Below are 27441 nucleotides of genomic sequence, written 5' to 3'. Positions count from 1 at the left end.
ATTACTTTGTGAATACAATAACCAATAAAATTACCAACAAAAAATGCTGGCATCGGAGGGGAACTAGACAGGTTGATATAGAAAAATAAGGTAAAGTAAGTTGTTTTTACTAGTTTGCCTTTGGCCACATCAATAGAAATCCATGGTTTAATCAAACAAAGTGTAATGTAATAAGGAGCCTAAAGGTCCAGGAACCGTGTTGTTCCTCCTTTTCTGCTTTGTAGCACTTAGTATGTAACTTAAGTCTTTATAGTCACAAGGAACAGGGAACACAGAAAGGCTTCTATGCCCAAGAGCCCCACAGAGTCCTGCTTGGTTTCAGGGGTGAGAGCTATTTAGCAGTATCTTTGGGATAAAAAATTTGAGGCAAATATGGCAAAATAGTGTTAAACTAGTTGTTGGTGACACACCTGGCATTATTTCATGAAATCAGCAAAAACTACAAATAAAGCCTCCCAGGCCCAATCATCCCTGCCCCAGGATTGCTTATATTCATTTACAGCATATCACTGAATTTAGTACAGCACAGTTCAGACTCTGGATCTAGGCTATGTGGTTCAAATATGGAGTCCACTGTATAATGGTGGTATGATCTTTATTTAGTAAGTTGCTTAACATCTCAGTACCTTATTTTTCCCACCAGTATACTGGGGATAATAGGACTTACCCTATAAGGTTATGAGGATTGAAGAGCTTGATACATGTGAAGCACTTACTAAGGAAGACAGGTATTCTACTATAAACACTCTCAGACAAAGAATATTAACTGGAGATATGTCCAAAGGCTTCTGCCAATCCCAAATTCACAAACACTGATGGCATACTTTCCCCATAAAATGAAATAATTATTAGCTCTCTTCACATCCCTTTTAATATGATCTAGTACTAGGAGATGGAATTGTTTTCAGGCATATTTTTGATCAAAGATGTATATATGTATATACATGTATGTATAAATCTGTTTAGTTGTTCAAGTTCAGATGGTAGTCCTTCAGCCAGTGAGGCTGTTTAGTTACCCAAATCTAATTAGTTTCTGAGGTTCAGATACTTAGTAGTAAGGATGGTGAATATTTTAATTGAAAAACATATCCAAATCTATTCAATTCCTGAGTTTGAATAGCAAGGGGTATGTGAATATGTCTATGTGCATACGTACACACATAGATCCATTTTTAAAAATCAATCCATCAGAGTTCCTATGCAGGAAACTATTAACAGAAACCATTTCTTTTTGCCAGAGCTGAATTATGTTTACTGTACAAAGAAACTAAAACTGTCAAAAATGAGCTCAGGAATAGTGCTAGTGTGGATGGCAGCAAAAGGTAGTGTTGATATGGTGAATGCATCTATAGTTAGATCTCCTATACCACTCTGCAAAAAAATGTATTTCCTGTGTCCCTTTTGTTCTCAGGAAGCAACTTGAGGATATGATCCACACAAATGAAGGCGTAAATCTAAGACAGACATGAGATATAGGAAATGGGAAATCAGGGAATCCAATATAGGGGAGACACAAGCAATTCCTAGGATGATGGTGAAAAGAGATTCCAGGATGACAGCTGTGCACCAGTCACAGAAGGTAAAAAGTCCAGACTGGACAAAACAGATTATTGCTCCAGGAGCAATTTCTTCAAGATGGATGAACCTGATAAAACTGGTATGCCTGAACATAGAGTTTTGGACTTAATTAGCAATAAGTATATAGAAACCTATGTAAACAAAATAAATTATTAAGTCTAGGAAATAAAAATGCAGTACAGGGTAAGAATAACACATCACTTAGCTGTACAGTGTTACATAATCTTAATGATGTAAACATTCTTAATCACAGTCAATAATGTAAACACTGAATTACAGACGCCGGGAAAGGGGGAGCAGGAAGGGAAAGTGCAATGGTTGGGAAGCAGAAGAACAAAGCTTTATATCAGCAATTAAAAACCTAAAACTGAAAACAAGTAAAAGCAATATAAGCATGTTACCTGAAGATATGGTAATAAATAACAACAAAATAAAACCAGTGAAACAGCTTGCTCTGGGGACAGGAAATAGGAGAGGAAGGTCAAGGGAGTGGTATTTTTCATTTAGAAAAAGAATTTTTTATAGATCTATTTGATTCTAAACTATGTGAATCCATTTGACTCTATGTGAAACTTTAAGAAATAACAGAACCCCCCACCCCTGCCCCCCAGAAATCTAGCATGGTACCTGGCTCATAAAAATTCAATAATGTTAATTATTTTATTATTATAATGACAAGAAAGATGACAATTTTTCATATCATCATTACACTCATGCTAGGAATAACAATGCTTCCTCTACTATAAATGCTATTTGATCTTTTTAAAACATGTTATTTACTATGCTTGGAATATCTGGGCATGCTTAATGAAATAAAAAATTATAAAACATTCCAAATTTTTTTTTTTTACTTAAGCAATGTATCTAATTTTATACAATTTACACACAACTTTTAACCAATGAAACTATTTCACTTCTTGACATTCAACAATTATAAGACTTTAACTCCCCAAGACATGCACTACAACCACAGAATAGATTCTGTCATCATTATGATGGTCTTGGCATCTTATATATAATGTTTCCACTTTAAATTAAGTCCTATTTACCAAAATAGAAACAGGCAAAGATAATGAACAGGAAGTTTATAAAAAAAGAATACTAACAGCAAATAACAACACTGACATACCAACCTCATTTGTAATGAAAGAAACACAAATTTAAAAAATAAGATACCATTTTCACGTATTTTGGCATAGATTAATTTTTTTTAAAAAAAGAGCCTATCTACAGATGACCAGAGAGTATGTAGGTGGGGGGTGAGAGAGTGGTCACACATATAACAATAACTAGAAGTATAAGTTGTACAGCCTTTTTAGAGAATGATTTGGCAATACTTATGGAGGCTCTAAAAATGTTTATTTAATTCCTTTGAACCAATCATTATCATTCCATTTCTAGAAATTTACTTTCTTAAGGACATAATTAAACATGTACCTCAAAATGTGGTTACAAGGATATTCAACGAATCACTGCTTATAGTAAAAACTGCAGACATTCAAAATGTCTAACACAGAAGAAAGAATGAGTAAATTGTGGCACACCTCCATTATGGCAGACAGGGGGCTTCCCCTAGATGTCATTCCCCCAGACTTTGCCCTAGCTTCTTCGTTACCCAACCCAAAAGTGTCAGAGTTCAACTTTCTCAGTGACCTGATCTGAGTCAACAGAAACTTTGGGGAAATTTTCTGGGGGCTCGTAAGAGGAAAAAATCTTCCTCACTGACAAAACTGAGATGTGAGAGGAAAAACAGCTTTTCCTGCCTTTTAGATGTAATTTTTATGAAGATGTGAAGCTGGAAGTTACAGCAGCAGCTCTTACAACCATGAGGGAGACAAGCCTAAGGCAAAACCAATAAGCTGAGGCTGAGGCAAAAATAAGTGTCCTTAATGACACCTCTGAACTGTTTATGTGAGACAATAAATGTCCTTGGTTACTGAAGTCGATTATATTTGAACATTATTACCTCTGGTCAATAGCATCCTGATAGAAGCCGTACAACATAATACTTTAGAGTCACTAAAAGTTACGCTACAGCAGTATATTTATGAGCAGTAGATGTACAGTTCAGAGAAAAAAAAAAAGAAAAATAGTATGCTCCCATTTAAAAAAAGATTAACTATGTTGAGATGGAATCATTTGCCAAGAAAAAGGTCTGGGAAGATACTCCAGGTTTTAGGGATAGTTACCTCTGAAATAGTTATCTCTGAAAGATAGGAATTCGAATGTTCCCTTCTTGTGAATTCACATTTTCTGTTGTTTTTCTAAAATGAACATATATCACTTTAAGATTCTCCCACCAGTTTCTATTTCTTCAGTAAATCCAATGCGATTTTGGGGAGGAAGAAGAGGTAAACATGTATTCTAGTGAGCTATCCTGAACTGGGAGTCTGCCTTTTTAATAGGAAAAGTTCTTTCTTCTTTTTTAAACTGTTTTGTGAAATAAAATTTGATACTCTCAGGCATTTATTTTTTAGTGAATACAGAAGATTACAGTTTTCATTTCCCTTTGTTACTTAGAAAATCATATCATGACTTTGTACCATTTCGTATTGAAATTTCTTCTGTGAAGCAAAAACAGTCCCAAAATGAAGGATCTTCAGGGGTCATAGGAACAGCAGATGATATTAAATCATTAAAGGTGAGAATAGTAAACTGCCTCTGGGTTGGTTTAGAATCACCTTGAAATGAAACCTAAAAGGATAAAAAATTAGATTACCTCAATGTTATACTGCATATTAATCTTATGGTCAATTTTGTAATTAGGAAAATAAGAAATCAGTAATCACATTTCAGCAATATTAAATTATACTTCAATAACATTAAATTACAACACAGTAGCATTTCTAGATAATTGCTTCTACTCCTTATATTAGTGTTGCCAATATAACAAATCAAGTAAAATATGAAATAACCTGATTCTCAAACTTTTTGTAGACAACAATAACCTGTGGTATTTGTTTAAAATGTAGATTTACTGAGCCACACATCCAACAATTCTGATTCAGTAGATGAGTCAAAAAGGATCCCCAAATATATAACTTTAACAAGCAGGTGGGTTATTCTGATAAAGAGGGACCACCAGGCAAACTTTTGAGAAATACTCTAGAGGGTGTGTCTGATAAAATACCCATAACCACACAGAGATGCAACACTTCATTAGGAAATGACTCATTCAACACTAAATTTAAACTATATCTTATACTCTGTGATAGAGCCCTTGTTCACAACTCAGCCCAGTGTGGACTGTCTTTAACATTCTATACATTCTACTAAAGATAGTACTTGGGTCTTCTACAGTGCTTTTACAAGGTTAATATTTTATATGATGTAATTCTCATAACTATGATGATATGGTTGTTACCTCAACTCTAGAGATGGGGAAATTGAGGCTCAGTAAGATCAATCAATTTATACAAGCTTACAACACAGGTTAAACGGTAGACCTGAGCCTGAAACTCAGCCAGGTCTTCTGAATAGTACCCTCACCCTTTTCTCACTATGCCACTGCTGCCTAAATAGGCTGTCTCCAGGGAAATAAAAAGAAAGTACTGCCATGTGCAGACATTACAAAAAATATAAAGCTCTATGGAATCATAAGGTATGAGGAGAAAGGGTAATGCTGAGACTTCAGCACACAAGGACAGGTAACCTGGGTTGGAACGTCTTCAGATTACAGGAGTCAATTTTAACATGTCATCCCTTTTAAAAGAAAATAATCTATGAAGAATTTTAATCTTTTTAATCAGTCAAAGGCATGATCTGTAGACTGAGCTTTTTTTCTAAAAGTAATGATGCATACACATTGATCACACTACATTCACGCAGATTCCCTAAAAATAATAATAAGCATATAGTTTCAATTATTGTGACATTATCAGTATTCCTTAAATAAATACTTCCACAGAATCACAACTATATGTAGGCTGAGAGTCAAGACCCTAAGGTTTCTTTTTTAAAAAATTTCTCAACTTACCTATTAAATAGCAGAAGAAAGTAAAAATCGATTTTGATTGGAAGAATTGATGTTATGCTAGAATATATCACAAGATCTCTCACATTTTTGATACTTTGGAAGTAATTTAGGAGAGTATTATAAAAAGGGGAAGGAGTTCAATTTGATAGATAATTCCATTACTCACTATCCCTCAACTTGGTACGCTTAATATTCAAAGACAGCCCCAATTCACCAGGAAATAAACCACTGTTAAGATGACCAAGACAGTGACTATCTTGAATATCTACTGAATATATGAATACTAGGACAGTACCACCAAATTTTTTTCTTTGTCATATTTAAGTATATTTGAATGTGAAGAAGTAGGTAACATACTTTTAAAACATTTCTGTGAAATCCCAGATGATCTTAAGGATTAGATAATGAACACTTCTAAAGTCTATAATTAAAAAAAAAAAAGCCAAAACCTCTAACCTGATATAAACCAAATGATTATTTCCATCAATAAATAACAAATTCAATTTTAATACATGTTTTTTAGAAAAAAATCAGAGAAATCTTACATCCTGATGTCTAGATCCATTGGGTTTCCTAAGAGCTACTGCAACAAAATGGTGCTCATCTATTTTGCTTTCCTGAAAAATAAAACATAAGTAAATAGAGAATACTAAATATAGAAACTTAGATATATTTCTACTTACATTTTAAAAATTTCACTCCCCCCAACCATATACACACATACATACATATATATCTCCACTCCCCCTGACTTGAAGGAATAGTCACATATATTTTGGCCCTTTACTCTGTAATATTTCAATATATATTTCCTAATAGGGACATTCTCTCACATAACCACTGTAGTTAATAACTTTGGTAAATTTAACATTAAAATAATACTTAAATCTACTCTCTGTACTCCAACATTTGTGAATTAATCCAGTAATGTCCTTTATACCATTTCCCCACCTCCAGTACAGGAGGCAGTCTAGGGTCAAGTATTACATTCAGTTGTCATTGTCTTGCTAGCTTTTCTTTTGTCTTTTATGATGTTAGTATTTTAAAATACAAGCCCCATCCCCCAATTTTTATTAATAAACGTTGGCTATTTTCAGTCTGATGGTTCTTAATGATTACATTTATATTATACATTCTTAATAAGAATACTGTATAGATAAAGTATCCTATCTAGAGGCACATCTAGATACCCGTCTGACCTCACTGGTGATGTTAGTTTTGTATATGCTTAAAAGTGTACATTTAAAAAAATTAGATTGCAACACTGGTTTATAAGCATTTAGTTAACTACATACTACAGCCTGTGGAAATTCATAGGTAAGACTTAAAAAATATGTAATTTCCTATTTTCCCCTATGTATGATACAAAGGGGGAGGGGGCTTTAAAATATAATAGACATTGAGGCAGTTACCAGAGAGAAGTATGAACAACTGTTAAAAATTAAACAAAATTTCACCAAAAAGCCACTTTACTAAGGCAGTCTTCCATAAGACATGAGTTGAAATAGGAAACTACAATCAGAAATAGTATTACTTAGGGACTTTTCATCCTTCGTCCTCTTTCTCATATCTTCATACATTAAGATATACAAATTATCAATCAATCAATCAATCAATAAAAGAAATTCAAAAGAGATAAATTTAGGAAAACACTTTGAGAAGAAAAAATAACTAGCTAAGTATGAGAAAACATTTAATAGGTCAAAGTTTGTTATTGTAAACAAAACTACTCTTTTTGAACATGGTTCTCCCATTCTTTACACTGAATGTATCAATAATATAAACACTAACATACAGAGATGTTTTGGCTATAATTATTTTTGGAAAACAACTTAGATCAGCAATTTTGTAGTGTCTGTAAGGCGGAATATCAAGAGGTAACTGTGGGCAATAACTACTTTTCATCCAGCCTGTCCACTAAATGCCACTAAAATGCTCAATTTGTTTACTTACCTCATTATAAGCAAAAATTCAATGAGACTGATTTCAAAATATTCACCATATCTACTCAGCCCTCATCATCACATGAATATGAAATTTGAAAACAGCAAAACTAGAGAAGTTATTTTACAATGACTCCAGTTTATCAAACATTAATATTTGATATCTCACTAGAATAAAAGTTCTATGAGGTAATCACCTTTGCCCTAAATCCTTTCTGCCTAGTACATCTATAATAAATATTAGTTGAAAAAAGAAATGAAACCAGCAAGCTAACTAGCTAGTTAAGCCAGTACATTCAATGCTACTGAACTTAAGACTTAATTTCAAGACTTTACAAGTTTCCAAAAGTTTCCTAAGCTTACAGTTTTTTATCCATAAAATTATTGTGAATACCAAAATTTCCTCAAAATCTCCAACAAACCCAAAGGGAGCAAGAATATTTTACTTTTTCAGGAGATAGTTTAGCATTAGATTACAAAGATTAACCTGCTTTAGTCAAACTGTATGTCATTTTCTTTATATGTATTTTCACCTTATAAACAAAGTAAAATAGAAGTTTAAGGTATAACTTAAATCATTCAAGTTTTACAATGTTTTCCCAATGGTAAAGTACTGAAGAAAATCTGTCATAAATGTTAATATTTCTACTTTTTTTTTACATTTTTATTGGAGTATAATTGCTTTACAATGGTTAGTTTCTGCTTTATAACAAAGGGAATCAGTTATACATAGACCTATGTCCCCATATCTCTTCCATCTTGCATCTCCCTCCCTCCCACCCTCCCTATCCCATGCCTCTAGGTGGTCACAAAGCAAACAGTTGATCTCCCTGTGCTATGCGGCTGCTTCCCACTAGCTATCTATTTTACGTTTGGTAGTGTATATATGTCCATGCCACTCTCTATGTCACAGCTTACCCTTCCCCCTCCCCATATCCTCAAGTCCATTCTCTAGTAGGTCTGTGTCTTTATTTCTGTCTTACCCCTAGGCTCTACATAACATTTATTTTTCCTAGATTCCATATATATGTGTTAGCATACGGTATTTGTCTTTCTCTTTCTTATTTCACTCTGTACGACAGACTCGAGGTCCATCCACCTCACTACAAATAACTCAATTTCATTTCTTTTTATGGCTGAGTAATATTCCATTGTATATATGTGCCACATCTTCTTTATCCATTCATCCGATGATGGACACTTAGGTTGTTTCCATCTCCTGGCTATTGAAAATAGAGCTGCAGTGAACATTTTGGTACATGACTCTTTTTGAATTATGGTTTTCTCAGGATATATGCCCAGTAGTGGGATTGCTGGGTCATATGGTAGTTCTATTTGAATTTTTTTAAGGAACCTCCATACTCTGCTCCATAGTGGCTGTACCAACCCATATTCCCACCAGCAGTGCAAGAGGGTTCACTTTTCTCCACACCCTCTCCAGCATTTATTGTTTTTAGAATTTTTGATGATGGCCATTCTGACTGGTGTGAGGTGATATCTCATTATAGCTTTGATTTACATTTCTCTAACGATTAATGATGTTGAGCATTCTTTCATGTGTTTGTTGACACTCTGTATATCTTCTTTGGAGAAATGTCTATTTAGGTCTACTGCCCATATTTGGATTGGGTCGTTTGTTTTTTTGTTATTGAGCTGCATGAGCTGCTTGTAAATTTTGGATATTAATCCTTTGTCAGTTGCTGCATTTGCAAATATTTTCTCCCATTCTGAGGGTTGTCTTTTGGTCTTGTTTATGGTTTCCTTTGCTGTGCAAAAGCTTTTAAGTTTCATTAGGTCCCATTTGTTTATTTTTGTTTTTATTTCCATTTCTCTACAAGGTGGGTCAAAAAGGATCTTGCTGTGATTTATGACGTAGAGTGTTCTGCCTATGTTTTCCTCAAAGAGTTTGATAGTTTCTGGCCTTACATTTAGGTCTTTAATCCATTTTGAACTTATTTTTGTGTATGGTGTTAGGGAGTGTTCTAATCTCATACTTTTACATGTCCCTGTCCAGTTTTCCCAGCACCACTTACTGAAGAGGCTGTCCTTCTCCACTGTACATTCCTGCCTCCTTTATCAAAGATAAGGTGACCATATGTGCGTGGGTTTATCTCTGGGCTTTCTATCGTGTTCCATTAATCTATCTTTCTGTTTTTGTGCCAGTACCATACTGTCTTGATTACTGTAGCTTTGTAGTATAGTCTGAAGTCAGGGAGCCTGATTCCTCCAGCTCTGTTTTTCGTTCTCAAGATTGCTTTGGCTATTCGGGGTTGTTTCTGTTTCCATACAAATAGTGAAATTTTTGTTCTAGTTCTGTGAAAAATGCCAGTGGTAGTTTGATAGGGATTGCACTGAATCTGTAGATTGCTTTGCGTACTAGAGTCATGTTCACAATGTAGATTCTTCCAATCCAAGAACATGGTATATCTCTCCATCTATTTGTATCATCTTTAATTTCTTTCATCAGTGTCTTATAATTTTCCGCATAAAGGTCTTTTGTCTCCTTAGGTAGGTTTATTCCTACATATTTTATTCTGTTTGTTGCAATGGTAAATGGGAGTTTTTTTTGATTTCACTTTCAGATTTTTCATCATTACTGTATAGGAATGCCAGAGATTTCAGTGCATTAATTTTGTATCCTGCTACTTTACCAAATTCATTGATTAGCTCTAGTAGTTTTCTGGGAGCACCTTTAGGATTCTCTATGTATAGTATCATGTCATCTGCAAACAGTGACATCTTTACTTCTTCTTTTCCGATTTGGATTCCTTTTACTTCCTTCTCTTCTCTGATTGCTGTGGCTAAAACTTCCAAAACTAAGTTGAATAAGAGTGGTGAGACTCGGCAACATTGTCTTGTTCCTGATCTCAGTGGAAATGGTTTCAGTTTTTCACCACTGAGGACGATGCTGGCTGTGGGTTTGTCATATATGGCCTTTATTATGTTGAGGAAAGTTCGTTCTATGCCTACTTTCTGGAGCGTTTTTATCATAAATGGGTGTTGAATTTTGTCAAAAGCTTTCTCTGCATCTATTGAGATGACCACGTGGTTTTTCTCCTTCAGTTTGTTAATATGGTGTATCACATTGATTGATTTGCGTATATTGAAGAATCCTTGTATTCCTGGAATAAACCCCACCTGATCATGGTGTATGATCCTCTTGATGTGCTGTTGGATTCTGTTTGCTAGTATTTTGTTGAGGATTTTTGCATCTATGTTCATCAGTGATATTGGCCTGTAGTTTTCTTTCTTTGTGACATCCTTGTCTGGTTTTGGTGTCAGGGTGATGGTGGCCTCATAGAATGAGTTTGGGAGGCTTCCTCCCTCTGCTATATTTTGGAAGAGTTTGAGAAGGATAGGTGTTAGCTCTTCTCTAAATGCTTGATAGAATTCGCCTGTGAAGCCATCTGGTCCTGGGCTTTTGTTTGTTGGAAGATTTTTAATCACAGTTTCAATTTCAGTGCTTGTGATTGGCCCATTCATATTTTCTATTTCTTCCTGATTCAGTCTTGGCAGGTTGTGCATTTCTAAGAATTTTTCCATTTCTCCCAGGTTGTCCATTTTATTGGCATAGAGTTGCTTGTAGTAATCGCTCATGATCTTTTGTATTTCTGCAGTGTCAGTTGTTACTTCTCCTTTTTCATTTCTACTGATTTGGGTCTTCTCCCTTTTTTTCTTGATGAGTCTGGCTAATGGTTTAACAATTTTGTTTATCTTCTCAAAGAACCATCTTTTAGTTTTATTGATCTTTGCTATCATTTCCTTCCTTTCTTTTTCATTTATTTCTGATCTGATTTTTATGATTTCTTTCCTTCTGCTAACTTTGGGTTTTTTTTTTTGTGAAGCTGGGTGCTGGTGTTGAGATGGAGATCCCTGGGAGATTTTTGCCATTTGATATTACATGGAGCTGGGAGGTCTCTTGTGGACCAGTGACCTGAAGTTGGCTGTCCCACCTCAGAGGCACAGGACTGACTATTGGCTGCAGCACCAAGAGCCTTTCATCCACACGGCTTTTTTATGAGGAGAAATTCTGGAGAATCATTTCAGAAACTGAGGGGGGAAAGTGAATGAAGACAAAAGAGACCCTTTTCCTGCAATCCCTGGCCTCCTGGTATCAAGATACTAGGACAACATCCAATATTTCTACTTTTTAAAGCACTTTCTTTCAAAAGCAAAGAATTTCTGTTTCATCTAATCTCATCACTTGAAACTTTTTGGTGGTAAATTTAACTTTCTTAACAGAAACTGGTTATGAAAACTGAGAGCCTATGAAAACATAAGATTCCTCTTGGCATAATAATTCATATTTCTTGTAGAGTATTAATTTTCCAGGTGTGAGATACAATAGTCAGGTAAGTGGAAAATCCTTTGGAGGATTTGTTGTAATAAATAACGAATTCTTGATTATGTCCACGCTGGCATTTTAGGTCTGCAACAGATACAATGCGAAGTAAGATACTGCCCCTGCCTTCAGGGAGCCCTGGGAAAGTAAAGCAAGTAGACAAGTACAAAGATTATGAGGTAAAATGTGGTATGTTGTAAGAAAGAAAAAAAAAAAGCTTGGTCTTAAATGAAATAAAGAAAAGGCACCTGAAATGGATTTAAACTGTTAAAGGAGAAGGCAAGGAAGAGTTTGGGGCAGGGTGGATGGGTGGGTTGTGGTGAGGACACAGAAGAATCAAAACAAATATAAATACAAGAGGGTTGGAGGTATTTAAAGAATAGCAGATAGCAGGTTGTGATTTGGCTGCAATGTGGAGTGTATATAGGGAAATGATGGCCAAAAATGAAGAAGGATGAAGCAAAATAATGGAAGAGGAACCTAGTTAGGAGGCTACTGCATTAGTCTAAGTTGGATGTAAACAGTGCCCACACTAAGCGTTTTCAGAGGGGAGCATGTCACTGTTAATTAGAGGGTTTGGTATAACAAGGGGAGGAGGAGGGGAACTGAAAATGGGTCTGGGCTTTCTTAATCCTGGATGACTGGATGGTGGTACCATCTAAAAAAGTAAAGTTAGAAAAAGAAAATAACTTGAAGGGCAATTATTACTTTGACTTATCTGCAGAATTTGTGGTGTCTGTGTAGTGTTCAAGGAGAAATACATAGCAGTGAGAAATAGGAGTCTGAAGAGTGAAAGAAACTGAGTTAAAGATTTGGTAGTCATACGCAGAAAGGTAGTGTGCTTGAAACTGCTAATTGTGAGAGTGGATCCATGAAAACAGTAGATGCCTGGGAAAATGTCTATACTTAGAAGGTGGCAATGAAATGTACTTCTTAAATATAAGAGTTTAAGGGTTCAGTCTGTTGTCTTCTTTTCTTTACACTTCTAGATGGTTTCACAGACTACCTTCCACTAACAGCTGTCATTTAATGACAAGCCTATTCTTTCCTTAAAGCTCTCAGCTTCTATTTCATAGCTAAACTCTCGTCTTGAATGTTATTCAAAACACTAAGCAGATTTGTTTTTAAATCCTCATTTGCTTTATAATTTTCATTTCATATTCTTCTTTTGAGTCTCCAAGTAAATAAACGCTCCTTTTTCTCCCGGGATGCAGAATTTTACCGTATGTCCTATGATGGCACTGTCCTTTAGTTCTGCTTAAATGAGGATAGTATCCTTATCCTTCTGCACCATTAATTTGTGTGCCAATAGATACCTTCCATATCCACACGTGCAGCCTAGACCCTATTTCTGGTATCCTGAAGGCAGTCTTTTAATGCTGCCTGCAGGAAAAGGACTATTTTTCCGCTTAGCTTATCAGTTCTCACACTAGGAAGAAAATCTATGAGTTTGAAGTAGTTCAGTTATTCATTGGCTATATGCATTAATTAATGAAAACTACAGTCTCTGACATGTACTATTTCTAGGGATTTGTCCCGTCTCCAATCCAGGTAACAGTACTTTCTAAAATACCTTTAAAGGTACTTTCTAAAATACCCTGTGTGCTTAAATTTAGTCATCAAATACTTATGGAGAAAAAACCAAGCCATGGGGCTAATCATGTTTGGCTATGACTCTGTTTCAGGAAGTTGTGTCTACACAGTACAGAAAGGAGAGAAGAGCAAGATGGCTACAAAGTTGTCCTGTGCAGAGGTTTCATTTGGAGTTACCCATGAAAAGTAGGGAAGGGTTGAAACTTCTTCCTACCTTGTTTTCAGTTTACTAAAGGAGCTGGACTCTACAGAGTAGGAACAGAAGGCAACTTATTCTCTCTCACCATTTCCCTTTAAACAAGTTCTGACAATTCATTTTTCTCTTTCCCTGGATGAAATCTTGATCAGATCTCATAAATGACATTTCTGGTCATTCTCAGTATCGACTTTTCTCTGAAAAATGTTTGACCCAAATTAAATTTTATTCTCATTTCATAAGAAATTCTTCCTCCCACTATCCTAGCTCAAACCTAATTCAGGGTTGGAAGTCTCCAATAGGGAAAGGAATTGATTTCCTCTCTTCCTAACTGCAGATGCTCCCTCATTCACTATGCTGCCACCTCTAGTTCTTCTAGTGTGGGTGAATTTAGTGTGTATGAGTGAGAAAGGAAAAGACTGAACAAAAGGGAGGAAAGGACAGTGAAGATCATTCACGCCACGGTTGTACACTGAAACCATAGCCCTTCCTTAGCTGCATACCTAAAGACTGGTTCTTTATCTTGTGGGGGTACTTGGAGATGCCCAGACAGGAACCTCCCGTCTGTTTCTTGACTCTAGGTATGCCTCTCCTGGCTCCACGCTCATCACTCTCCCCTCAAACCCTGGCTTCTGGCTATCCATACCACCAGATTCATTCTGTTAAGTTCACTCTCCCCTTCCAGGCCTGTTTATAGTATAAAAATAATCCACACTTAAATATATGCCTCTAACATATATTATTTTTATATTTTTCTAACTGGTACACTGAATGGGCAAAACACCCAGGTACATTCAGTAAAGAATTTAATTTTTCTTCCATAGATGTCTTCAGATATGCCCTACTGGATCTCCCTTCCCACCTCCTGAACAAGCCCTCAGACAAACCCCATAGCTCTTCAGTCACTTTCAGCTTAAAAAAAAAATCCCATTTCAATTCTTAGAACACATTCTTCTCCTTGGCCTCACCTTGCTCTTCTGCTCTGGTCTCCTTAAGGTAGGTGGCAGAGAAGAAAGGGATGGAGGAAACAGGCAAAGTAATGATCAATGCTGTTGTAATCTAGTTTTTAGAACTCTGGGTCATATCAAGTATCCAAATGCTGGCTTAGTGAGCATCTGAGGAATTTTCAAAGAACTACTTCTAGTTCCTCTGTCCTGTACCCCTGCCTGGAACTAGCAGTGCATTTAACAGCTGACTTCTTGTAATTCTTACCCTCAGCAATTAATACACAGTAGAATGCCCAATGCCTCTTTTTGGAATTCCTCTTGGGTAGGGTCCTTTCAAGACACTTCAGGCCCATTTTCCACAGCATCTATTTGGTCCACAGGAACTCAGACAACTTTGTCATCCAAAAAGTTTAAGCACAGCTGGCCCAATTACTGACTCTTCCCTCCTCACCCTGCTACTAGGCCTACTCCATCTGGCACCATAAAGGATTCCCCATGAATGAAATGGCTGACGTTCGCCCCTTTCAGTATGAATTATTTTTTTTTAAATTGTATTAAAAAATACAGTATCCTAAATATAATTTACTTCTTAATTCACAGAATCCCTACCTTACATGGTATCTTAGCAGTTTTGACACAACTCTCTTTCTCAAGATACTTTCTGCCCTTGGATCCCCCTAACACTACTTTCATATTTTACTTCTTACCATTTTGGTCATTCTTTCTCATTCTCCTCCCCACTCCACCTTTAAAAAGTATTCTCAGGACTCTGTCCTCGGTCTTTCTCAATTCTACCTTAGGTAATCTCACTGCTGCAACTGTAAATCCCATGGCTTCAACTACCATCCACGTGTTAATGATTATGATTTTTTCCCTTTAGCCTGGCCTTTCATTCTATTCGCCTGCTTGACAACTTCACTTAGATGTTTTTATGGTATCTCAAACTTAAATCCCACTTGTTCTCTGGTATTCAGTATCTCAACAGATGGTCATATAAGTCACAGAATTGATCATAACATCTTTATCACCTCACTTTCTTAACCTCCATATACCATCATAGACAGAACTTGGTCTTAAAATACAGTTCTGCTCTTACCACTCTCTATTTAAACCTTGTTAAAATCCCTTGAGAAAATCAGTGAACACATACTTTATCCATTCGTCATGAATTCTTTATTATGGATACTGACTTTGTACACAATTCTGATGACTATGGGAACAACCACATTATAATACAATCCATTTGCTGGGCTCTAGACACTTGATACAAGTTGTAACACACTTCCTTGGCTACAATGATTGGTCAAGAGATAAGCACCTAACACCCAACCTAAGGCTTTCTCCAGGGCTTATAGGGCTTGAACAGAAAGGGAGTTCACCAATCTCTGAGGGTTTTTAAACTACAAACTGTTACACATAAGAGTGGCAGGCAGTCATGTTTCCTGCCACACAGACCAGATAAAGTTAAGAAAGCTGGTGTACAGAATGAGAAATGTGGGTGGGAGAAAACTAAAGGCAGGAAGGCAAAAAATAAAGAGTTCTCAGTTTTCCAGTCCCTAATTCTAGCCAATCACTCTAGTAACCTACAATAATGTCTTTTTGGCTAAAATGAACTTGTGTTAGGTTATTCTTACTAGCAAACAAGAATTGCTAGTGACAAAAACTAAATAAAGAGACCAAAATATTAACCAACCCATAATGCCCTACACGATTTCATCAGCCTAACATAGCATGTCTCTCAAATCCCCTCAACACAGTACACTGACAAAATGGCATCCTTTAGTTGTTCATACATACAAAGCTGTTTTATTCCAGGGCCTCTTTTCCCTTCTCTTTTACTTAATGCAATATGACTTATCTTTCACGTATCAGCTTAAATGTTATTGTGTTCAGAGTATTCCTGACTTTACCTTCAGAGCACACAGACTGGATTCCAAATGTGTCTAGTTTCAATGACTAGCCTCCCCAAGTTAAGCGTATACTCACATGCACAAAATAAGAAAATTCTTATAGTTATAGCAATTCTGATAAATTTCTTACCTCAAATGCCCATTCTTTTTCTTCTTCCCCATCCAGAAACAAACGTGTTTCTTTATAAACTTGGCCTATATCCAGGTTTAATGGTGATATATCAAATTCAAGCCGTTGCAATTCAAATCCTAATCCAACACCTATTGCTTTTATGAAGCTTTCTTTCAGTGCCTAAGATACAGACAGACATTTTCTCTTAGAGCTTTAGCAGATAAAATTGTTCATAAAATCTACTGTCCCCAAAACATATGGATTTTTAATTATTTACTACTTTATAGCTATAAGCTATTTATTTTTACCCTTATAGTAGTATGGAAACAAAGAAGTTGTGAGAACTTAAGACAAATCATTTAAGCTCCCTTTGCCTCCATTCCCTCATGTATAACATGTAATAATAGTAGTACCTTCTTAGTGGGGTTATTATGATAATTAACTAACTTATGAAGGGCTTACAATAATGTTTTCTGGCACATAATAAATATTATATGTTACATAAGGTCTCATGTGTATGAGATTCTTTAAGATAGAAAATCTTATTTATAAATAATGATAAATAAACTGTCTTGTTTTTAGCTTTAAGAGTATCTTCTAGTTGAGCATTAAATATATGTTAAATTTTCTTAAATGTCATTAGAATATAAAAATGTGTACATAAAAATCATGAAGTTCCCAAGTAATGACTTATTTACTTCAAACACTGTATGAACTACAGGTTTACCACAGGACTTTTGCTCCTGTTTTTAGCAAAGAAAATGGAATCAACACAGGGGCTTACTCTCAAAACTAGAAAGAAATTATACCCAATTCCTATAAAACATATCCAGCTGAGTCCATTCATCCTTAAAGCTTCTGATTGTTTCCCATTCTTTGTTGGTAAACTTTCTTTTCATAATATGAAAAAATTCTGGAATTGAACCACGACCTGTCAATTGAGGAAACAGAGAATTACCAAAACTATTAGACAGCGCATAAAAGAAAACTATAGTCCAACTTTACTTTTGAATACAGTCACAATAATCCTAAACAAAATATCAGCAAATCAAAATAAGTTGAGAGAAGGGTAGCTTAAGAGAACAGTGAAATTCTGTGAATTATTAAATAATTAAGGAGAAAAAAACATATGGTTATATATAGATGCTCACCAAAAATCTGATAAAATTTAGCAGCCAACCTATTATAAATCTTAAATAACTAGGGGAAATTTCCTATATATGAGAGAATATCAGAAATCCAAAACAGGTACTCTTAAAATAGAGCAATAGTATGCTGGGGTTTAAAATTTTGCTTTGCTATTTCACAGGAAAATCAGGGAACAATTTCTTTACTCTAATTTTGGGAGAACTGGTAGAAAGCTAAGGAGTGTTCTTTTATCCTAAGTTATTAACATGACTGGAAAGTTAATATACACTTACTTCCTTCACAATAACTGTTTTTAAACATGTTTTCTAATATGACTTTTCCAAATAAAAACAGATTTTTATTTCTGTTCTATTGGCTCATTTTTTTTTTTTTTTTTTTTTTTTAATGGTACGCGGGCCTCTCACTGTTGTGGCCTCTCCCGTTGCGGAGCACAGGCTCCGGACGCGCAGGCTCAGCGGCCATGGCTCACGGGCCCAGCCGCTCCGCAGCATGTGGGATCCTCCCAGACCGGGGCACGAACCCGTGTCCCCTGCACCGGCAGGAAGACTCTCAACCACTGCGCGACCAGGGAAGCCCAGGCTCATTTTTAATAAAATCTCAAGTATATCCTTAGCTCCACTGTTCCATAGACAATAAAATTTTACATAGCATCCTAAAAATAAATAGAACTCAAAGGATCTGACTCCCAGAACTAAGAGCTAAGACACAAATCAAAATATATGGTATGTCTTTCATATTATATTTTTTCAAAATATTATAATTATGTGTTTGTCTATCTTTACTGCTAAGCAGAAACCTTCTATCGTCATTCATTTACTTATTCTACAAGTATGTAGAATGTGTACAAATACTATACCAATATGAATTGAACTAATGGTTAAAAACAAATCAGTCGTGGTTCTTAGCCTCACACAATTACAGCCTAATTGGTCAATAAGAAAGTCTGGCAACAAGGTAGGTGAATCACAAATGTTTACTATATGAATAAATGTACATTAACAATTATGTGGTAAACTATTCCTAAATGCTCTATTGCCCTGTATCCTTAGTTCATGATTACATTACTTCCAGTAAGCCTCTTGAAAGTAGTCCCTCTGCAGATTCTGTTAACATAGCTTGTCTACTTCACAACTCCCATTTCTAAAATACTCAACTCCAAAATCTGACATTCCCAACTGGCTGCAACCATAGCATGTCTGGAAAGAAGAAATATGTCAAATCCCCCTATTTAATGCTTTACTGGCATTTAACCACTAACTAACCCCATGAGAATTCAACACTTAGAACGACGACTATATCATTCACTCTAAAAATACCCAAGTGCTAGATGCCAGGAATATCATGATAACCAAAACAGACATGGGTCCTTATGTTCATAGAGAGTTTACAGTTTCTCCTACAGTAACCAAGTACCTTTCCCATAGTTACCTCAAGGGTAGAAAATATTAAAAACGAGCTCTCCCACAAAATTGTCTACAATTCCCCCACCATCCTTACTTCAAAACAGTCAAAACAGGGCCTCCCTGGTGGCGCAGTGGTTGAGAGTCCGCCTGCCGATGCAGGGGATACGGGTTCGTGCCCCGGTCTGGGAGGATCCCATATGCCGCGGAGCGGCTGGGCCTGTGGGCCATGGCCGCTGAGCCTGCGCATCCGGAGCCTGTGCTCCGCAACGGGAGAGGCCACAACAGTGAGAGGCCCGCGTACGGAAAAAAAAAAAAAAAAAAAAAAAAAAAAACAGTCAAAACAGTCTCCTCTTATTTACCTAGGAAATATTTCTAATGACCTTCCAGTGATATGTGGTTCTTCACTTCAAGGCAAAGATCCTTGTTTGTTTTCAAGTTCAACAGACTCATTTAATTAATCTGTCTACTCCTTAGCCCTCTACTATTCATAAGAAAGATAACTTTACAATCCATTTTTATCAATCAACTAATATTTATTGTTTGTATCTGTTCATATTAATGTTAAAAGGCTATTATTTCCTAAAAGCAGCCCTGCAAAGCTGTAAAGTCATTTCATGCAACAGCACTGAAATATTAAACTGGGACCTTAGGAGTCCCAGGGCAGGGCAGGAGATTCTTACCCGTTTGGGTCTATGAACCCCCTTTGATAGTCTGGTGCTTATTCCTCAAGCCCCTTAAATAAAGACTGTCTTATTAAAATGCAATGCATCACTACTGCATACTGGCTTGACAGATAAAACACTAAAGAAAATAAAGAAAGCAAGCTTGCAAACGTTACAAAAGTAAATCTGGAGATTTTAAACACTGGGAGCACTATACCTACATAAATCGTAAACTGTTTCCTCTTGAATAGATTCGGGTACAAATAGTGTAAATAATAACAATGAGAAGAACAGCTACCTCGGATTTGGAAGACAGCATTATATATTTTGAGTGGAATTGTAGTTTTAACAGAATACTATCCAAAAAGCCTAAAATTTAAAAAGATATGCCTGTTGTCATCTATAGTGTCATTATGTTTGTTGGTTTCTTCAAGTTATAATTCCATAACCTTCAAGAAACCCCCTGATTTTTACCTAAATATGATGGGGCAATCGAGGAAAAAATGTAAATATTCACGCTAATAAAAAAAAAAACTCATTTAACATAAAAAGCAATCTAGCACAACCACTGGAAAGCAATCATAACTGATCATGTACAGCTAAAAAAATATCCGAAATGAGTGTGTTTTCAGATACTTTTGAGAGCATCATATCCCACAAAATAAGAGATTGACAGCAACAGAAAGAGATGACTTTGTAAATATTCAGCCAAAGACAACAGCGCCACATTGTGGCATTATGGTGAAAATACACAGTGAATGAGTACTCTGTTAAGGACTTAGTTTATCTAGGGAATTGGAATTAAAAAAAAAATCAGTAGGAAATACCAGAATAGTACGTTTGCCCCTCAAACTAGCTGAGACAGCACAATTATTAGACACATAAGTTGGCAAAGCCTCCTAATAATACCAACACATATTCATGTCTATTACAATCTTCGATTTAATAAGACATATAAGAACTTAAGTAAAAAAAAAAGATAAAATAAAGATAAAATAACTGAAAAACTTATACAGAACCACTAACCAGGTTTAGGAAAGCCAGATCCCTCATCTTATAGCTTAATCTTTAGGGAAAGCAGCACTAGATATTAACTAAGTGTTCTGCAATGATCAACTAACCAAGGTCACAGAGCAACTAGAAAGTTTATTAAAGAGTAGTAACCTACAATAGTAACCTACAACAAAATAATTTGAACAGTTGAGCCTTGAACAAGGCGGGTTTGAACTGTGAGGGTCCATGTCTTCCAAAACTCATGCCCACACAGAAACTAAAAATGTGACCTTATTTGGAAATACAGTCTTTGCAGGTGCAATCAAATTAGGATGGATTAAGGTGGGTCCTGTATCCAATGACTGGTGTCCTTATAAGGAGAAACATTTAGACATGAAGAGAGAATACAGGGGAAAAGGCATCATAACAATGAAGGTAGAAAGTAAAGTGATATAGCTACAACCCAAGGAATGCCAAAGATTGCCAGGAAACTAGGAAGAAGCAAAGAAGAATTCTTCCCTGGAATCTGCAGAGGTAACATGACCCTGTCAACACTTTGACTTCTGGCCTTCAGAACTGTCAGAGAATAAATTTCTGTTCTTTTAAGACACCAAGTTTTTGGTACTTTGTTAGGAGCCCTAGGAAACTAATACATACATGTACACAATTTAATTCATTTATACTGACACACTCACATACTCATAGCTTTAGTGTTATACCCCTGGAGTCAAATGTTCAAATCCTGGCTCTAACACTTTTTACTATTATTTATTTAACTTCCCTATGGCTGTTTCTTAAGCTATAAAATAGGGGAAAAGAGCTGGGTAGTTTAAGAAATAAACATATAAAGGGCCTGGAGCTGTTAAGTACCTAATAAATGTTAGCTCTAAGGCTATTGTGGTAGTTGTTTTATATATGTATCCTCTTTTGTGAAATGTTTTATCGCCTTTGTCCATTCATTAGGTAAGTCTTTTTTTTTTAATTTTTTAAATTTATTGATTTATTTATTTATTTTTGGCTGTGTTGGGTCTTCGTTGCTACCTGCCAGCTTTCTCCAGTTGACGTGTGCGGGCTTCTCATTGCAGTGGCTTCTCTTGTTGGGGAGCACGGGCTCTAGGCGCACGGGCTTCAGTAGTTGTGGCATGTGGGCTCTAGAGCACAGGGTCGGTAGTTGTGGCGCATGAGCTTAGTTGCTCCGTGGCATTGGGATCTTCCCGGACCAGGACTTGAACCCATGTCCCCTGCGTTGGCAGGTGGATTTTTAACCACTGTGCCCATTAGGTGAGTCTTAAGTGGCTTTTCTATCAATACTTACAAGTATTTTAAATATTAACAATATTAATCTCTGTCTTATTTGCCCCAGTTTGCGAGAAGAGATTTAATATGAAATCAATCACATACGCTAACTTTGCGGGTTCTTCTTATCTTTCTAAGTTTAAAAGGCATCCTTCTTTCAGAAATCTGGTCAAATATACAATTCTATTGTGTTCTAGTAATTGTTATTAAAATTTAATTCTAATTAATTCTGTTGTATACTGTGTAACAAGGATCCAATGGCTTTCAGACGATTTTACTCATGAAAAAAAAAAGTTGATGGGTTACAATCTTTCTTTTTGTTGGCTCTATAAATTACATCTAATACAGTGTTTCCCAAACACTAATATGTCTAACAATCACCTGAGAAATTGTCTGAATATAGAATCCTTGCTTGTATCTAAGAAATTCTAGTTGAAGAGGTCTGGGAGGGTTTCAAGGAACCTGCATTTTTTCAAGGAACCTGCATTTTTAACAGGCATCCTGGCTAATTTTTTTTTTTTTTTTTTTTTTTTTGTGGTACACGGGCCTCTCACTGTTGTGGCCTCTCCTGTTGCGGAGCACAGGCTCCGGACGCGCAGGCTCAGCGGCCATGGCTCACGGGCCCAGCCGCTCCACGGCATGTGGGATCTTCTCGAACAGGGGCATGAACCCGCGTCCCCTGCATTGGCAGGCGGACTCTCAACCACTTCGCCACCAGGGAAGCCCCATCTTGGCTGATTTTAATATCCTGACCACCATTTCAGAAACACCATTCTATACATGTAACAGTAACAACTATCACAACAACCTTAGAGCTAACATTTACTTATTAAGTACTTAATAATTCCAGGCACTTTACATGTTTATTCCCAATCTAGCCAATGCTGGTGGTGGTATAACTGTTGAGCCATCAGTATGTAAAACATATACACACGGGCTTCCCTGGTGGCGCAGTGGTTGAGAGTCTGCCTGCTAATGCAGGGGACACGGGTTCGAGCCCTGGTCTGGAAGGATCCCACATGCCGTGGAGCAACTAGGCCCGTGAGCCACAACTACTGAGCCTGCGCGTCTGGAGCCTCTGCTCTACAACAAGAGAGACGGCGATAGTGAGAGGCCTGCGCACCGCGATGAGGAGTGGCCCCCGCTTGCCACAACTAGAGAAAGCCCTCGCACAGAAACGAAGACCCAACCCAGGAAAAATAAATTAATTAATTAATAAACTCCTACCCCGAACATCCAAAAAAAAAAAAAAAAAAGCAGGCAGAGGAAATTATAGGGCAAAAATCTCCTTAAAAAAAAAAAAAAAAAAAAAAAAAAAAAAAAAAAAAACATATACACACAAGTTCTAGGGGAATTAAAGATTCAAATGTTAAAAAAAAAAAAGTGCAATTTTAGAACAAAATCTAGGAGACTCTATAACCTACGGTTGGAGTAAATCTTTTACCAACTTAATTATTTTTTTTTAATGAGACAGAGTTCAGAATATATCAAGGAAAAGTTAGATATATTAATTAAATAAAAGACAAAATTCATATGGCAAAAAATACAACCAAATTCAAAAGATAAACAAATAATAGAGTGGGAAAATAGTTGTAACAGATTTGGTCAATGAAGTGTCAATATCCATAATATATAAAGAGCTTTTATACATGGATTAGAAAAGATTAATAAGCAGTTCACAGAAGAGCAAATTCAAGTAGCCAACAAGCTACCCTAGTGATTAGAGTAATGCACCATTTAATAAATAATCTTTAACCGCTGAATTGAAATATTATGTATAAATACTGGGCACTAACTCTTAACCCTCCTAGCTGTCTATTCTTTTGCTAACACCACACTCTTTTGTTTACAATGCCTAATATAAGTTTAAAAAATTGTAAGGCAAGTTCCCTCTCACTAAACTTTGTATACTCTTCTTAGACATCAGTTCCTTCATAAAATCTTTAAATTCATTTAACCCAGTTCCATGGAATTTTTCACAGATTTTGTACTTGCAAATCCTTAAACAGGTATCAATAAAATCTAGTATTGAGAGGTCATATATTATAGAATGCAGTGTCTAAAAATATAGGCTTTGAGGTATGGGTTCAAATCCATGATATTCTACTTTTCAGCTTAGTTGCCTTGGGCAAATGTCTTAACCTACTCTATAAAATAACAATAACTTACAACTTAGGCTTAAGAGTGTGAAATAAGATAATGCATAGAAAGCATTTAACACACAGAAGTTGCTCAATAAATACTAGTTCTATGTTGTGATCCCACTCAAATCCTCTGCACAGTGGAGAAGACCCATTCTGTAACTTGGAAAGGGGGAAAACTACCTGCCAGTAGAGCCCTGGTTTTCCAGTAAGTTCAGAGCATAAAGAGAAGTGTGACTTATTTAAGCTGCTTGCTGGCTGTAAATCTCCAAGTTAAAAAAAAACAAAAAACAAAAAACAACATTTTGCACATCCTGCAAAATGCAGATCCAAAAAGAATGTAGATCAGCTTAGAATGTAGATCACAAACAATAGTGGAATACAGATCTTCCTTGACTTACGATAAGGTTACATCCCAATAAACGCATTGTTAAGTTGAAAATAGTTTAGGTCAAAAATGCATTTAATACCCCTAACCTACGGAACATCACAGCTTAGGCTAGCTTACCTTAAATGTGCTCAGAGCACTTACATTAGCCTACAGGTGGGCAAAATCATCTAACACAAAGACTATTTTATAATAAAGTGTTGAATACCTCATGAAATGTACTGAATACTGTACTGAAAGTGAAAAACAGAATGGTTGTACTAGTTGTTTTACGCTCGTGATTGTGTGGCTGACTGGGAGCTATGGCTTATTGCTGCTGCCCAGCATTATGAGTATGGAATGGCATATGGCTAGCACAGGAAAATGTCAAAATTCAAAATTCAAAGTATGGCTTCTACTGAATTGCTTTTAAACCATCATAAAGTTGAAAAAATTTTAAGTTGGACACTATAGACTGTAGCAGCAACAAAGTTGGAAACCGAATCTGATGGATGCAAATGGAGGAGAAAAGAAGCTAGGGAGATAAATGCAGGGTGAGGAAGAAGACTCAAAGGAAGAACTATTTTTAATCACAACTCACTGATGAGAACAGTTTATATTCCAACTAGAATCTGATATGAATATCATTTTTCACTGTAGTTGCATACCCACTTCTTAATTTTTCAACAAATTTTAGGAATATTTATGTGAAATTGAGAACTCCTATCATTTGTACATTCAATAAATATTTACTGAGCACCTGCTATGTGCTAGACACCCTGCTAAGTACTAGGTATACTGTGGCAAAAACAAAACAAGAATAGCTCCTGAACTTATTTAATGAAGGAGAACAGATAATAACCAAATAACTAAGTTATAATTACAAATGAGAAAGGCCATGAAGGAAAACAAGATCAGGTGGTCAGGAAAGTCCTTTCTGAGGAGGTACTGGTACTGGCTACTTCTCATCCTTCATGTCTAAGGTGCTCACAAAAGAGTGGGGAGAAGAACAGGCAGAGGAATCAGCTTTTCTGAAATGACCTGAACAGGAAAAAGTTTGCTACATTCAAGGTAATAAAAGATGAGTATGGACAGAAAATAGTGAGCAGAGAGCAGCTAAAAATGCAGATGGAGAGATAAATGAGAATAAGACAATACAGTCATGTTAAAGGGACTGAATTTTATTATGAGCCAACCTAAAAGTTTTAAGAAAATTGCTTTAAGGAAATTTTTAAAGACCACTCTAACTCTGTACCGAGAATGTACTGAGAGAGAACAGAAGTGAAGAGGGGGAACCAAACAGGAAGCTATTAAAATAGTGCTATAAATAGTATGGTGGAAAGAGATAACAAATAGGCTCTACCATAGCCATCATATAATATCACCACTTACTTTATACTTACTGTACTTAATTTACATAACAACTGTTCAAGAGGAGCAGTTCCAAGATACAGTCATTTCAAAGTTATTAAATTAGTATTAAATCTCAAAATATTGAGTCATTTTGTCCTGCCAATTAATATCCAGCAAAGTTTGTAACAAAAATGTGAACTTGAAAGTATAAACCTGTGGGGAAAAATATTTTCGGTCTTTTCCCGAATTTTGGTAATTTTTATACTGTATCTCTTATCTTGCCTTGTAAACATGGGAACAAAACTGAACAATTCATACTTTTATACTTTATACAATCCTTACTTTTATACTTCTAACTGCAAAAGCCTTTAGTGGTAGATAAAAATTAGAAAATGAAGGAAAAACAACCAGTATTTCTCAATTAGGTACAGCAAATTATAAAGATGACCTACAAAACACCTCATCCCACCCCTGACCCCAAGGTTGGTATTGTATTGCACTGGCAATTTATCTGTACTAGGGCCCCCAATATCTTATAATCCCTCTTCTCTGGATATCCATTAAACAATTATTTACTGAGTGTCAAGTATGCACCAGTTACTTTTGTATAAGTTTCCTCTATCCATTTAGCAGAGAATAATGTGGTGGTTACAATAGGGTCCTTAATTGTGGGCATCTGGCTAGAAGGGAGAAACCCAAAACTTCTTACATCCATCAATATATTCTCTCCTGCCCTGACATAGCAGCAATGGGAGAACTGGGAGATGGTGGGAAATGATCTGCACCTAGCAGAAATGTCTAATGTGTTAAGGAAAGGCTCCACAAGTTCCTACATGATGTTTACCTGCAGACAAAATGGGAGTAATGGAACTGAGTCTTACAATATACTCACGATGCCCCCAAAGTCTAACTCCCTCTTGAGAGTTGATAATCTAATAACAACGCCCGGAACAAAGTACAATACTTCCCTTTCTCCTATACTGTTTTACCCTCCACCATTTAGCAACTCTTGGAAACTTCCCCTGCTCAATTTCCTCACTTACTCTGATAAGCAGAGCATTTCAAATGAATCGCCAGTGAAGTAAACCAGTGTCTGCTTTCCTGAGAAATGATGCTGTGTCCATTAATCTTTCAGACACTAGTGACACAGTAACAATACTAATGACAACTGGTAAATTGCTCTTCCCCAATGCATTACTGGATATATCAATAGCTTTCTGGCAATGAAACAGCCAAATAGGAAAAGGCCTGGATACTGTGATTAGTCAAACAAGAGCAATGAAAAAAGATGGTGGATAAAAAAAGTCTAATAAAATATAATTAACAGAATCTTCATTTTTTTGCTCAATTACCTTCCTATCATTTATTAAGTTTCAATTAGTAATTACTTGTTTATCTGATATTGACCATAAGCCAACATTGCCCATTAAGCCAACTGTAATTAAATCTGTGTCTCACAGGCATAATTTCCAAGCAGATA

The 27441-nt window shown here is 36.1% G+C and overlaps 1 protein-coding gene across 1 annotated transcript in view; it reads right to left on the bottom strand.

Moving 5' to 3' along the window:
• Positions 1–2224: 2224 nt before the first annotated feature.
• The window catches only part of AASDHPPT (aminoadipate-semialdehyde dehydrogenase-phosphopantetheinyl transferase), a 29967-nt gene continuing 4750 nt past the window's right edge, over positions 2225–27441 (bottom strand). Inside the window, exons 3-6 of the mRNA XM_082626491.1 lie at positions 17407–17528; positions 16616–16777; positions 6100–6171; positions 2225–4272 (exon numbers count right to left, since the gene is read on the bottom strand). Coding sequence (XP_082482617.1) covers positions 4108–4272; positions 6100–6171; positions 16616–16777; positions 17407–17528 — 521 coding nt within the window. The 3' untranslated portion in view covers positions 2225–4107. The remainder of the gene's footprint in view (positions 4273–6099; positions 6172–16615; positions 16778–17406; positions 17529–27441) is intronic.

This window comes from Mesoplodon mirus (genome assembly GCF_964341445.2).
Source record: "Mesoplodon mirus genome assembly, chromosome: 7".
Taxonomy (NCBI): domain Eukaryota; kingdom Metazoa; phylum Chordata; class Mammalia; order Artiodactyla; family Ziphiidae; genus Mesoplodon; species Mesoplodon mirus.
The sequence above is the reverse complement of the archived record's forward strand: the minus strand, read 5'-3'. Positions and strand labels throughout refer to the sequence as shown.